Raw genomic sequence first — 14,159 nt, 5'->3', positions numbered from 1 at the left:
GGCAGCCAACACTGGACAGATAGTGACATCGATACAGTAGCCTAAGGACTGTCAAAGCTCACCGTAAGCACTGCTGTCATGAGTTGCAAAGCTTCTCATGTATAATTTGTACTTAAGATCCTTTGTCCTTAATATTGCAGACGCTGACAGATGAGCTGGCCCAGGCTAGAGATGAAAACAAGAGGACCCACAATGATATTATCCACTCAGAGAACATGCGACAGGGACGTGACAAGTACAAGACACTGCGGCAGATCCGGCAAGGCAACACCAAGCAGAGAATTGATGAGTTTGAGGCCATGTAATGATTCTTACAGCAAGGCAGGACTGTGGGAAAGGCAGATCTTAATGCTGTGTTCTTGTTTGGGGGGGTATTTTTTTTGTTTGTTTGTTCGTGTCTTTTATTTTTCTTGAGGAGGGGTATGCCATATTTATCAAATGTTCTCTAAATCCAGAAGTGTTTTGAACCTCCCCTTTATCCTTTACCATCTACTAAATTGGGTATGGTTAAAAAATTGTCATTCCACTGATCCTGGTAACCCTTGCTTAGTGCCAAAAGGCCTTATGTTGCATCGCTCTTTAAGCAAGGCAAAGTCTAATAGGCTGTGCTTCTAGTTGAAGATACCTGTCCTGTGGCAGATGCTGGATTCAGCCTGGTCTAAAAATAAGCAAGTGCGGATGAATTTTGTGCCATATGTCTTTGTACTTTTTTTTTTTTTTTTTTAGTTACAGTGTGAAGTCTAAGTATTGAGAAGACAGAATGTAGAACTTCGGATCTGCAAGCACCTCTGTGTGTATGTGTGTGCACGTGCACGTGTGTGTATGTATACACTGTCTTTCGTTTTGGGATTTTTTTTTCTCTCCCTCCTTCCCCCCCCCCCCCCCAAAAAAAAAAAAAAAAAAAAAAAAGAGAGAACACCTGAGAGGTAGTTCACTTAGAAGTGAGGCTATTTGGTTGCTCCTTTGAATTGGAGAGATGCTGCAGTGATGACTCAGAAATGTGGCACAGGAATACTCCAATACCCTCCTTGCACAACAACTAGGCAAATACTTTGTTGGAATCTAATACACTACAGTGTTTACATTCCAGCTTCATTACTGATCAGTTGTAGTGTAGTATTTATATATATATATATATATCTATGAACAGGCAATACATGGATTGTAATACTAGTTTAAAAAGGAAAAAAAGTTTTACTCTGTATATTTTGTTACTTTTCAGATTTTTACAGATGCCTAAACAACACCATAGTCTGCACTACAAAAGCAGTGTAACTGATTATTTGCTATAAAGCATTATTTGTAAAGATCATTTTTGTACTTTATGAAATTGATATGTACACATGATCCAATATATACAATATTACTGCACCTATTTTTCTAACAAATTTTCTAATTTTTTTTAACTGTTTGATTTAAAGTTTCAGACTCCAAAGATGAAGGGACTGTTTGTTTATATCACAGTTGTATTCTCTCTATTAGAGAGCATTTCTGTGATCACTCCTTCCCCACTAATATCCCCCTTTCTTTGAAAATCTGTTAGAAAGTGAGATACAGTATGTTGTCAGCTCTTCCATTTACAATATCTATGCTGCTTTGTACTCGAGTTGAATCTTACTGTGTTTTTTTATTATTATTTGCAGCAGCAAGTATCTAAATAAAAGATCTGCAAGGTAACAAAGGACTTGGAGTTGAGTGTTTCTTGTATAGGGTGTTTTTTGTGTAAGGTGTGCTGCCATTTCAGTTCCTGAATTTAGCATATCATAGAATCATATGAATCTGCGTGCAACTCTTATGTCCTTAAGAAAAGCCATATTGACCTGGAAAGTAAGTAAAGGCCAATGCTTGTTATAACAATTATTGTGACAGTCTTCACCTCAGTCTCAGAGAAGAGGTAAAACCACAGTAGTAGTTACAGCTGAATATACAAAGCTTCTGCTGACTGTAACACTATTTTATCTGTCTGAATCGACACGTTGGGCCTTCAGCTGGCATTTTCACCAGTTCACATGAATAAGTAAGTTCAACTAACTCTCATTCTGCTCTGTATACTGTATGGACCAGTCAGACATGCTGGTTATTGGTTCAGTCCAACAGGGAACCTTGGATTTTTACCTGGCAGCTGTTTAAAACAGGGAACTTCCTACAATGGTATTAATTCTTTAACTGAGGTTCCCACACTCCTCTTAGTGAGGGAGAATGCATATGTTTAACCATTTTAAGGATGCTGATACTGCATATATTTGAAACAGGTGTGGTCATATGGACCAAAGCTTTTTAGGGTAATGTGAAGCAGTACCAGTGAAGCAGTATTGTAAACACTTCTGAAGCACAGAGAGGTGTTGACATCCTTTCCCAGCCAGCAGTTAAAGACGACCTAGCTTGTGTTTCTCTCTGTTTGTACATGATACAAGAAGATCAGAGTCAAAGCCCCTAATCCCCTTCAGGAAACAGGCTCAGGAAGTTGTCATCTCTCTCTAAGAAGTATTGCCATCTTTGATTAGAATTACATATTAACTAAAATAATAACTACACATCTGTACACAGAAATAGAAAGCTGCATATCATCTGGCTACAACTGCCTTGCTAGCATGATGCATTTCAGATTGGACTTGTCACTCCTGAAGAAATAATACTTACTTTATACTGAATCTAGAGACGCAGGCAAAAAAAATCTTTACCTTTTGGAGGATTAATTAAACCCTTCACAATATCACACCCCTTTAAGCAGGTAACTCTATTCCCCAAAGCCAGAGCAGGTGCTGCTGTAGAATACCTTTCACTAGAATGTATATGCCACTTGAATTCATATTTTTAATACATCAGACACTGAGAAGGAAAAATTATTGTGCTGTAACCTCACTTATGATTTAAAGTTTTCCTTATTTGAATGCAGTACAAGTGCGATGTCCATCCATGTATTTGGGCTGCTGAGCACTTCCTGCCACTGAAGCACTGCCTGAGAATCAGGGTCTGTAAAGCCAAATGAGTCCTCTGCAAAAAAGCAAAACGAACGATCACAAGGTTACTCTTCATTTGGCCTTACCCAAAGACTTTTCTAGGTCCAGCTCTGCACAACTTCTGCCCCAAATGACCAAGTAATAATAAAAAAAACTTCTATAGCAATTTCAATTGGTCTGTAGCTCCTTTGCTGTAATAAATTGCACTTACTTGCACATTTGAAGCATAATTTATAATCACATTAAACTAGGATCAGTCTATAGCAAAAAGAAACTTCTTGGTTTTGTACTGTTAAAAGCAGAGGAACAAATGTGCATTCTAGAAATAATAGCAAAATGTTACTAAACTTTCTCTTTCAGGTCTTCTCCAGAGACTTGAACCCATGACAGGGCTTAGGTCTTGGATAACCATCTTCACTTAGAAGCATGTAGGCCCTTTTCTAACAGAAAGAAAAAGCCTGGCTAGGAAAACCATGGGAAGTTCGTGAGGACACCTGCAGAGCATTCAGTGATCAGTAGTGGTAATATTCCTCTAAAATGAATGTAGATGCCAAAGCAAGGTGCCTAACCCTCCATCTTCGTGAGCCTTTTACCTCCAACACTGAACTTTTACTTACTTAAGGCCATTACTACTTGGGAAGAAAAGGATGAGAAACTCTATCACGCAGTATTTCAGTGACAATATTTTTCTGCTCTGCTACTAGCTAAACACAGCCTGTTTAGTGAGCAGAAGGTAGATGATACACTAAGCAATTTCTCAGCCACTTTCCTACATTGCAACAGAGCCCAGACATGCTACAGTCCCTTTAAGGCTCCCGAGGAAGCTTCTCTTTCTCTATGTCCCATTGACTGCACTGATTTATGGATATTAATAACCACAGCTATCTGAAAGTTTATAAACAAAATGTATATATATAGAGAGATCTATGCATGAGTTGATGCCACCCACCTTTTCTATGTCTGTCTTCTGCATAGCCAGGCTCTGAGCCTAAAATCTACCATGTTAGCAAATCCCTTTGCCTGAAAATTCCCACTGACTACCTTGAGCTACTACATAGGCCTAAACTAAAACACATGCACACATGTCAGCTGGATCAAAGCTCGAGACTGCAAGATGCTTAGGACAGGGGCTGGGCTGGGGGAGGGTGATGGTGAGGGGAAGGTCTCTCTCCTCCTCTCCCTCTCCTTCCCTCTCTGTCTTCCTCTCCCTCTTTCTCTCTCTCTCTCTCCACACACAGACATATATATTTATATATATAAAAAAATTAAAAAAATAAACATATACAAAAGCACATGACACTAACTGTGTAAACAGTATTTTAAAATGTAAAATAGCCTTGATCCCACTTAACCTTCAATTTTCAGTGATAAAGAACTTACTTGCACCAAGAGTGGCTCCTCCTAAGAATCGATCACTTGAGCCAAAAGATGCCTGGTCCCAGACGGTCAAGTGTAGACATGATTGCTGCAGCTGAGCTGGGCTGACACCATCGAAGACAAACAAGTGTTTCCATTGAGGACAGGCTTCTTTCTTCAGGACAGGAGACTTTTGCTTTACCTCTGCTTGGTCCGGAAGGATAAGACAGCTTCCCAAAAATAAGTAGAGTACATCAAAGTCACCAATCCAAGCTGTACATCACTCGGTCAGAAAACAAAATATTTGTGCTAACCAGCTAGGGCCCTTTGGTTTGCCTTAAATAGCAAAGAAGTTCAACTTAAAAGTGCTAGGTATGGGGCTATGATATTATTTTGGTTCTTTTGGACTTGCTTCTCCTTCTGTGTGCCTTCAGCGTGGGCATAGGTAACCTCTACTTTTCTTCTGTTGTCAGTGACTGCTAAGGTAGTCCTTGCTCCCCATTCTGTTATGCCTGAAGCCTCACTGTTCAGTAGATGAAATGATCATCCATCTCACTGAAGATAGGTACCACAGCTGGTAAAATGGCCCTGTGAGCTGTTAAACATGTAACCCAGTATCACACTTCCAGCAGTGTCTGATGCCTGACAGAAAGTAAAACGAGCCCATGTACCAACTATTCAGACAATGCATGGGAAGGAAAAAAAACCTCATGTTCCTTCCTCTTCTAAAATCTCTAGAATGAAGAGGATAAAAGTGTCTCTCCCAATATATATAAAGCCGTATTTCATTCTGCATAAGTACACTTGAAAACAGGAATAAAACTACAATAGCATCAGCTCCCTCTTGATTTACAATTTCTTCACTTTTTCTCCTAATATATGATTTTTCTCCTAATATATGAATATATGATATTAATATAATAATATTATACTGATATTTAAAACAGTAAATGTTAAATTTTAATAATATCAAACCTCAGTAAAATCAGAAGTTCCATTTAGGACTCAAAGAACAGATTGGACCCTTCACTGCCCTGCTGCAGGCTACCATCAAGCAGATGCCAAGCGTAAACTGTCACCATTACAAGGAAGTCTGCCTAAGAGTGTGGATAATGCCACTTTTTCACATGACAATCATTTCCTGACCAAAATATGTTAATATTTACCTTTGTGCAGGATGTGTGTGACATTTTCTATTTGAAGAGTTAAAGCTCATACATACCCTTTAACGAATGAGTTCAATGTTCCAGCTGACCTTGGCACAGCCAAGTTCTTGGTCCCAAATATCATAACCTGAAGCTGGCAGCTGGGAGCTCCTTGGCCTTTTTTTCCTGAAACAGAAGCAATTATCACATTTAATAACCAATTAACATTTAATAACCACCTGACAGCTGAAGGTGCTGCTATAAAGAGGAAATAACTGAACAGTATTACTGAGATGAGCACTCACTCATAGTACTGTATTGGGTTTATTTGAAAGACTCGCACCTGCTTGCAAAGTCTGTAATTCAAACACAAAAATGCAAACAATCAGTAGTAGGCTGCTTTGCAATTCCTGTTCCAAACACAGAGCTTTCTTTTGCATTTGCAAAGACTACACAGAGGGCAGGACTCACAGGAGTGTTCCACTGAAGCACAGTCAGGAGCAGGCCAAACAGCCTATGCCTCAGTGTGATATTAATCCTCTGTTACAGCTCTACGCTAGCCTGAATACACAGGCACACACAGAAGGAAAAACAGAAGAAAGGAAGATGAGGACTTTGGGTTCTTTTTGGAAAAAACGGGAGTAAAAAACAACAGAAAAATAAATCTAACAGCTAATATGATCTTTCTACTGGTCTCTTACTGTTGCTATGGTCTTGAGTATAGACAGCACTACTATGGCTCTGTCCTGCAGTCACTCTTATAGTCTAATGAGCTAAGGAAAATGAGGTTGTCCTGTTCCCTACCCTCAAGTGTTTATTTTCTTCCATCAGTAGACACTTGGCTCTGATGCACTACAGCAATACTTACATACCTAACAAGTCTTCCATTACCAAAAACTGAATCCACCTGATTCTACACTTTAAACTAAGCATCCTCCAAGTGAAACAATCATCTCCTCCAAACGAGACCACTGGAGGAAGCCAAGGGTGCAGGTCTGGTACTCTAGCAAACAATTTCCCTTCCACCTTTTCTCTAAATTGGCAGTTTCTACTGCCAGACTGGACTTGGGCAACAAAACTACAGCATCACTTCCAGAATAAAATCTACTGGCAACACCATATATGCACAAGCTTGCCAAACATATGGGTGCATCATACTACTGCCATTCTAATAAGCAGCAGTTGTCAGTATTAAAAGGAACAAAAAGATGAAGCTGGCAAACTTTTAAATTTTAATCAATTTAAAATATAATACCTCAAACCACAATTTGCAGCAGCTGTTAAAACCTCATGCAAGAATGTTGTCTACTCATACAGACACACACTGTTGATCATTTGTTGATACAAAATGATCAGATGTTGATCATTGTACTTTTCTAGCTAGCTTTCATTTATGCTGAAGTGTTTTATACCTTCTCTCATCCACTTTTCAAACTGGAAATTTTTATCCTGTGCTGGTATTGACAGTCTTGCAGACACCAGGAGTTCTCCGCTGTACTGGACAAGATTATGTTCAGGCTTCTCAAGCTGAAGAGAGGGACACAAAGAAGTCTGCATCACTGCAACCATCCTATTCCACATCATTCTTAGAGTGCATTTATACTTGCAACATGTCTTATTCATGGGCTGGTTTGACAACATTCTTCCCTCAATGATCTCAGAGGGGTGATCTACCTTTCACTACATGCTGTTCTTCAGATACAATTAAGCACAAAAACTAAGAGTCACCTTGGCTTTGAGCTGATACCAGCTGAATGACTCTGCTGAGCTATCTTTGAAATTCCACGCTGCCAGTGAGATGACGACTTCCCCCAAAAACACCCTGTATTTGAGTGCTCCTGCATGCCACACGGAGATTTGAAGCTGCCGGCTTCCCAGCTGAGAGTATTCAATCTTGTACTAGGAAGATAAACAGCATTTACAAAGCAATATACAGAATGAATACAGGCACATGTACATAACCTGCTCAAAGGAAACTCAGCCACAGTATGGCTGAAGGCATCTGGATCCAGACAGGATTATGTTGTCTTAACATATTTTGCAATTTACTTCTTACCTCTCTCCTTAAATGCTAAATAATATTCATCCAAATATACAACATTCTGGGAATACCTTTGCCTGTTTTTTGTTAAAGATGATGATTATTAATCCAGAAGTTTAAATAATTGTTGACCATTTTTGATAGTTTTTTTTTTTATATTTCTGTTTTAAACTCCCAGTACAATTTGACTGCTCTGGGTAGAGGTCAATTCAAGATTCAGACACCTTCATTCTGGTCAGTGGAGAGCTACTCAACACAGTCAGTAGAGGTTAGGAAGTAGTCATCTGACCAATCACTAAAGCCCTGATCTACTTCATAAACACACTTAGGTCTGTATGAGGTATCTTGGGTATCTAAGACACCTGCACGAGACTGGTGAATGTGATGCACAACCTACGGGTGACCCGCAGCCTCCCGGACTGGCAGCTTGATGGCTTAGGGCATAACCACCCGCATCTAGGCAGCTGAATCACAAGCTGGGTGTGGGCTCTGGAGTGAGCCAGATCACCCTGAGCTCCATGAGTCCCAAGAGCACTTGCATACTTGTCACATGTAACTATCTAAATGTAGGTGCCTTAATCTGCAGCTGGATCCTACTAAAGTTGATCTCAGTGTCATAATACAGCTTACCTGCACCAGCATTAAGTGCTTTTGACCATTTCTGCTACTTTGGATGAATTAATATTTAAATTAATTTAAATGTTTTTTAAATGAGCTGCTCTTGGGGTTCACATAGACAGCTCAAACATGGCTCTCACTCTCCTTCCATCAGTTCTCCATGACTCTGGCGTTGAAAAGGGACTGTAAAGTTAGAACTAATTCTTTCTGATTTAGGTTTTTTTCCAATCAAAACCCTATACATCGACTGGAAGGTATATGAGAATTACATACACAACATGCATCTTTTTTTGTTACTATACCTATGACTGGGTCCTCACAACATTCTAACAATGTTCTTTTCAAAGATATTGCCTCTTTCATTCACTACAATTTCCTGATGTTATACACACTGACAGATGATGGTTACACAAACTTTTTTGTAGTTCCAAGAGCTCCGACAGAAGTTTGTCCCTCCTTTAACTTCAGTTCATTACATGTCGTTCAAAGAAAACACAGTTAAATGTTACGGAGGAACTTCTCATCTTACGCATTGCTGCAGCTCACTGATTTACACATAAAGATGGGAGTGTAGTGGTCTGAGCACAGAACTGGAGCTGGGAACAAGCAAACTACTAATCTCAGTTCACCCAGCATCTGTGAAATGAGAACAATGCGAATAAAGTCTCCTCCTAGACAGCCCTCATAAAGGTGACGGAAATATTATAAGGCATTAAGGAATTAAAATCATACCTACTGTTCTCTGATGGGATTATTACTGTTTGAAACGACAGTGGAAACAAATACACAGCATCAGTTGCATAGGGAAAAGGAAGCTGACAACATTTGAGAGCGGATGGCATGTATTGGCATGTAATGCAGAGACACTCGCAACAACATTCACAAAAGGTTCAAAGGGATACCTGCACAGAATACTAGCCCCACTCTGAAATACACTCAGTTCATGCAAGTACAAAAAAATATGTCTATATAGAGGGCACCCATTTTGCCACAATTTTGTTCAGAACACAAGAATTAATGAAGAGCATTTCTACGGACAAAGGCAGATTCTTCTAACAGTTTGCATAACCACGGCATAACTTCAAAAGCATCTTCTCTTACTTGGACTGGCAGCCATCATTCTTTAATGATTGTTGTCACTGACTCCTGGACTTGCCACAGGAGGACAATATCGAACTAACAGGATTGTACATTACAAAAGGAAACATTATCAAGGAAAAGCATACTTAGTGGCAAACAATTGCAAATGGTACCTTCAAAGTCTCATGAAATTCTGGATCCACTGTGCTCTTTTTGACAGCTGTCTTCTGCTTATTCCGAGGAGATTTATCAGGAAGTAAATAAACCTTAACATACCTTGCAGGTAGAGAGGATAAAAGGAAAAATGAAACTAGGAAGAAAAATAAAATAATCTGGAAGGATTTTTTATCATTAATTCTTAAATGATTTAATTGACTTTGTAATTCTCAAAGATATAAAATGCTAAATCATCATTTATATCCATCCTTTGTTTCTCAGTAAAAAAAGGAAACATATTATAAGGATCCCTATATATTTTTCAGGTAATGTGTTTCAATCCTATTATAATTAGAATAGAAACAGTATCTTAACAGAAATCTTTTGTTTTCAGATTTGTGGCCCCCGATAAATTAGTCACCAAGGAAGAGGGTTATTATCAACTGTAGCAATAGGACACACAGTATGTTATGTGATCAAAAAAAAAAAAAAACAGCTCAGTCAAGTTTAGAATCATTAATGCTTGTTTATGAAGAAAATATCTCACCCTTGCAACATCAAGTACCACAAGTACCATATATTTTAAAAAGTTATAATCATACAAATAATATATAATAATTAATAACTGTTTTCAAGCTAATTCTTTTAATAACCACTGGAGCAGAAGGGTGAGATTTTTAGAAGTGTTCAAAACTGCCTCAACATTGCTGCAAGGAAAATCAGTAAAAAAAAGTATTATAGAGGCTGAGTGGAACTAATGTCAAACACCAGTGATTCCAACCCAGAATCTCTCATGTGTAGGTCATGTGAACAATTTAACACTTAAACGTTCCCCTTGGTATGCGCTAAGTGGGCTGTATTTGTGTTATGGATTCAAAAGTAAAGGAGATTATTAGCAATATAGAGTGCCAGCTCACAGTGCCTGGCAAGGTAAAAAATGCTTGTTAATACAGCACTATTTTAAAAACATACTTTTGATATGCATTTCAGATATTATGATTTGTACTAATTTCAAAGAGGCCCTCGGTTAACTTGTTGGATCAGCTGTATCTCATCAGTGTAGAATTTATACTTCTTCCCTGTTCTTTTCAAACCTACCTGTAGGTAAAACTACTTTTAAACATTTGGGGTACTATAAGTTTAAGTCTTTCACTCAGCCAATGCATTTGCAAAGTAACCAGAGTTCAAACCAGTCAAGGAGCTAAACAATTCAACAGGATTTAAACAGCAGTTAGAAGTTTGCTTTTTGGTAAGTGCTCTAAGTAAATACACTGCCTGTTCTTTTTCTCTTGTTTGGAAACAGCGCTTTGTATGCCAATAGAGAACACTGTGTTCACTGTGCACATAGCTCTTCCCCCATTGCCTCGCAGGCTTCCTGCAACTGTTTTCCTGGTTTAACTACCAAGTATCGACCCACTGCTGAAGCGCTCCCTAACTCTGCTGTTTCACGAACTGTCATTCCAGCAAGACTCCTCTCATCCCAAAGGTCAGTTTTAAGATCTTCCTGTGCAAGATACACAAAGCCAAATTACTTCTGGATGAAGGTGAGTAAGTCTGCAGTTCCAGCGTGGTCACTGAAACGTGTTCAAACGCTGCACGACAGCAGGGGCCAGAACATGTATAAGAACACGTAGTTAGATATTCTGCTTGGTGATTTTTCAGGAATGATTGCTGCATGGTCAGAGAGGATCATCCAGCAATAAAAAGACAAACCATCAAGGTTTAAACGTCAAAATGACACTTTCTATGGCATGTTTTATATACAGGTATTTTTTCCTCTTATCATAACACACAATTATTAACTAGCTTTAGCTTTAAAAATGCATTGCAGTATCTGAAATTTCTATCTGTATTATAGATGAGGAAAATGGAAGCACAGAAGTAGTATGTCAATTGCCCAGTGACCCACAATGAGTCAGTAGATGAATTAAGAACATGACTCACATTTTGATTTTCCATCTCATTTTTTAACTATTAAACCACATATGTATTAGTTTTGCAGGCACAGCTTAAGAGCTAAAATCTGAACAGCTACCCTCTAGCGCTTATGAGCAACACAGATTCCAACAGCTTCCAGGCAGGGAAAGAGAATATTGCTAGTAGAAAATGTTCAGAATGGAAACTGATAAGCTCTAGAATGAAACCTACTTGTCCTGCAGCCTGTAGATGTAAAAAGTGTTGATAAATATATGGGATATTCTGAAAAGTGCTAGTATGGCATACCATCATATATGAATCGATTCCACTACATACATACCTGTCTTAAAAATGAATACGTTATTTCTTTCTCCTTCAAAACAAAGTACTTACGGATTACACTTCTTCTTCTTCTCCTCTCCATAAGCCAGATTCTTGCATCCCCTGATGCTGATTTCTAAAATGCAAGCTTTGAAGATGTATCTTATGGCAAACTCTATTTCCCCTGTGACATTAGCCTTGCCAAAATTGCCATATTCAGTGCAAGTGCTGTTAAGACTGTACAAACTCCCCTAAGAAAAAAGAAATGTTTAAGGAAAAGTAGCTTCAAATCAAATAGGACAAAACATTTTTTCTCTTCAAATGTCAATATCTTTACTGAGCTGACTGCAAAGCTACTGGAAATTATTAAAGACTTAAGATAACCGGTACAAAAGCACGCTATTGTTTTCCATACCAGCCCTTAATATTGTAACTGCAAAATCTACTGTTTTACCTTTCTCTCTTCAATAAACTTTCTGGGCTAAGAAAATGCTTTGTTAGATAATTTCTTGATCAGGAAATTACGTCCCAGTAAAGCTGCCATGTGTCTTCCCATCAGAAAATAGATCAAGTATTTGAAAAGAAGAAAGGACTGTCCCTCAGTGATGGTTACTGAAAATGCTCTGAAATCTAAGAAGATACAGAACAAGACTGCGTACATAGAACCTTGCATTATGGCAAGGCACCCTATTATTAACTAATACGTATTAAAGGAAACAAAAGTGACAATACATCCCTCAGTTCCATATAGAAATGACATATTCCATATTGCAGTAGACAGTTCAGGAAAGATTAAAATATAAAGACATTCAGTTATCACATGTCAGAGAATAAGGAAGGTATTTTTCTGGCCTGGGTTCTTCACTGCCCTCAGCTACTTTGCTCTCCTTTCATTTATTCTCCCCTACAGGGCAAAGGTTTGGATGCTGCCCATCCATGTACATAAACACTATGTGTGTCTAGCATTTACAGAAGCCATGAAACTGAAATGAAGGAAGAGTCTATAATGCTTTCTGTGGCCCAGCAGAGCCAGGTAACCTCATGGTATTATCTAGCTTTCACTGTATGAAATGATTAACTCAATCAAAATTGTTTGGTCTCCATGCATTTATAATAATATTCTTTAATGTGAGCCCCAGAAACTTTTTACATAGCATGTGTCATAAAGACACAATTGCTGTTCTGATTAATCTCACAGTAAAATTGTCCTAGATTGCTAAGATATCTGTGTTATCTGTGTCACTCCTCCCTCTGAAAACACCAGCCCACACGAGACCTGTTAACCAAGGGGTTTTGCATTGCACAATCCAGCAGCTAAGAGCACAGGGTTAGTGTTTATAATAGATCATATCTCTCTTCCATGCAGATGCTGTTCTTCATTTGTGCAACTTGCAAAATACCCATTTTAAAAGTCACATCAATAGCTCACAGAAGCTATCTACTCTTTCTCATAAGCTCCAAGTAACATGCAAATGTAGAAGAAAGAAGAGTCAGAGTGCTTATTAAGGAAGTTATAAGAAGAGCTAGGACTAAGATTTGCCCTGATGCTTGTTGCATCTAATCTTGCTCCCTCCATAGGATGTATATCAGTGGTAAGTAATCTCCCTTGCAACTTTGCTCAGTGCTGCTCTTCCAGTTACTAACAGAGAAGTTTTGTTATTCATCTGACCACAAAAATGTTTATTTTCCATCAAAATCCTTCATGACAAAGGAACAGAAATAGATTTTTTGCCTTAGCTCATATATCCTAACAGAAGTTCTGCAAAAGTGCCCTAATATTTATTCTACATACCTTCTTATGTATTCAGAGAAGCTGGAAAATTACTCTGAAAAATGTTTGGATTGTTTCCTAATTGATCAGGAACCACTCACATTCAATGTAGAAATGGCTCATCCTTGGTCCAGAACACAGGGATTTAGCAGTGACTTCCTGTACTGCATATCTGCTAGCATGACTGAAAGCAATTCCATCTCATATTTTTGGAAGATACATTTTCATGGAGTGGTGATCAACATCAACCATTTATCCATAAAGAGGATGTTTAATAGAACTTGACCTTCCCCTTTATAAAACAGTAGAAAATACTTCACTTTTAAAAATGGGCTGCCTATAGTTACAATAGTTGCCAGTGGAATCACAAATGTCATCCAAAACTGTTTTCCATTTGCTATTATAACACCTTAGACTCTACTGTGCAGCAAACTGTGAGGGAGCACCAAGGTCTCTGTGTGCGTTTTTACGCTTCTGCAAAGTGAGCAAGGTTGTTTAATTTTGATTCCATGAATCAAATTAGAATTCCCTTCTTTACAATATCAGTCATGGATTCCTTGACCATTTGCCTAACCTCATCACTAATATATAGAAATTATCCTTAACAGTTAAATCACAGAGACGTTAAGGCTGAATTCTTTATAATTCTTTTTTTTCTCTCTCATTGCAGTATTCAAAATGCCATCCATCAAAGGAGGTTTCAATGACATCCCTTAAACCTATGAACTGCTTCCTTGGCTTCTGTCACTTTTGGCTTCTTTTTGCTCCTGTCAATTCCGCTGATATTCTGACAT

General features: G+C 38.4%; 2 protein-coding genes across 3 annotated transcripts in view; one reads left to right on the top strand and one right to left on the bottom strand.

Moving 5' to 3' along the window:
• Positions 1 to 1,681, top strand: part of EZR (ezrin) — a 41,169-nt gene extending 39,488 nt beyond the window's left edge. Inside the window, exon 13 of the mRNA XM_062572431.1 lies at positions 141 to 1,681. Coding sequence (XP_062428415.1) covers positions 141 to 305 — 165 coding nt within the window. The 3' untranslated portion in view covers positions 306 to 1,681. The remainder of the gene's footprint in view (positions 1 to 140) is intronic.
• Positions 1,682 to 2,562: 881 nt separating this feature from the next.
• Positions 2,563 to 14,159, bottom strand: part of SYTL3 (synaptotagmin like 3) — a 30,086-nt gene continuing 18,489 nt past the window's right edge. Inside the window, exons 9-16 of one of the 2 annotated variants that reach the window (XM_062572429.1) lie at positions 11,667 to 11,845; positions 9,374 to 9,476; positions 7,190 to 7,360; positions 6,874 to 6,988; positions 5,539 to 5,647; positions 4,341 to 4,546; positions 2,886 to 2,994; positions 2,563 to 2,787 (exon numbers count right to left, since the gene is read on the bottom strand). In XM_062572429.1, the coding sequence (XP_062428413.1) occupies positions 2,724 to 2,787; positions 2,886 to 2,994; positions 4,341 to 4,546; positions 5,539 to 5,647; positions 6,874 to 6,988; positions 7,190 to 7,360; positions 9,374 to 9,476; positions 11,667 to 11,845 (1,056 nt within the window). In that variant the 3' untranslated portion in view covers positions 2,563 to 2,723. Of the gene's footprint in view, positions 2,995 to 4,340; positions 4,547 to 5,538; positions 5,648 to 6,873; positions 6,989 to 7,189; positions 7,361 to 9,373; positions 9,477 to 11,666; positions 11,846 to 14,159 lie in introns of both variants that reach the window. The other variant, XM_062572430.1, reaches the window with a different exon arrangement.

Source organism: Rhea pennata, chromosome 3 (genome assembly GCF_028389875.1).
Source record: "Rhea pennata isolate bPtePen1 chromosome 3, bPtePen1.pri, whole genome shotgun sequence".
Taxonomy (NCBI): domain Eukaryota; kingdom Metazoa; phylum Chordata; class Aves; order Rheiformes; family Rheidae; genus Rhea; species Rhea pennata.
The sequence above is the reverse complement of the archived record's forward strand: the minus strand, read 5'-3'. Positions and strand labels throughout refer to the sequence as shown.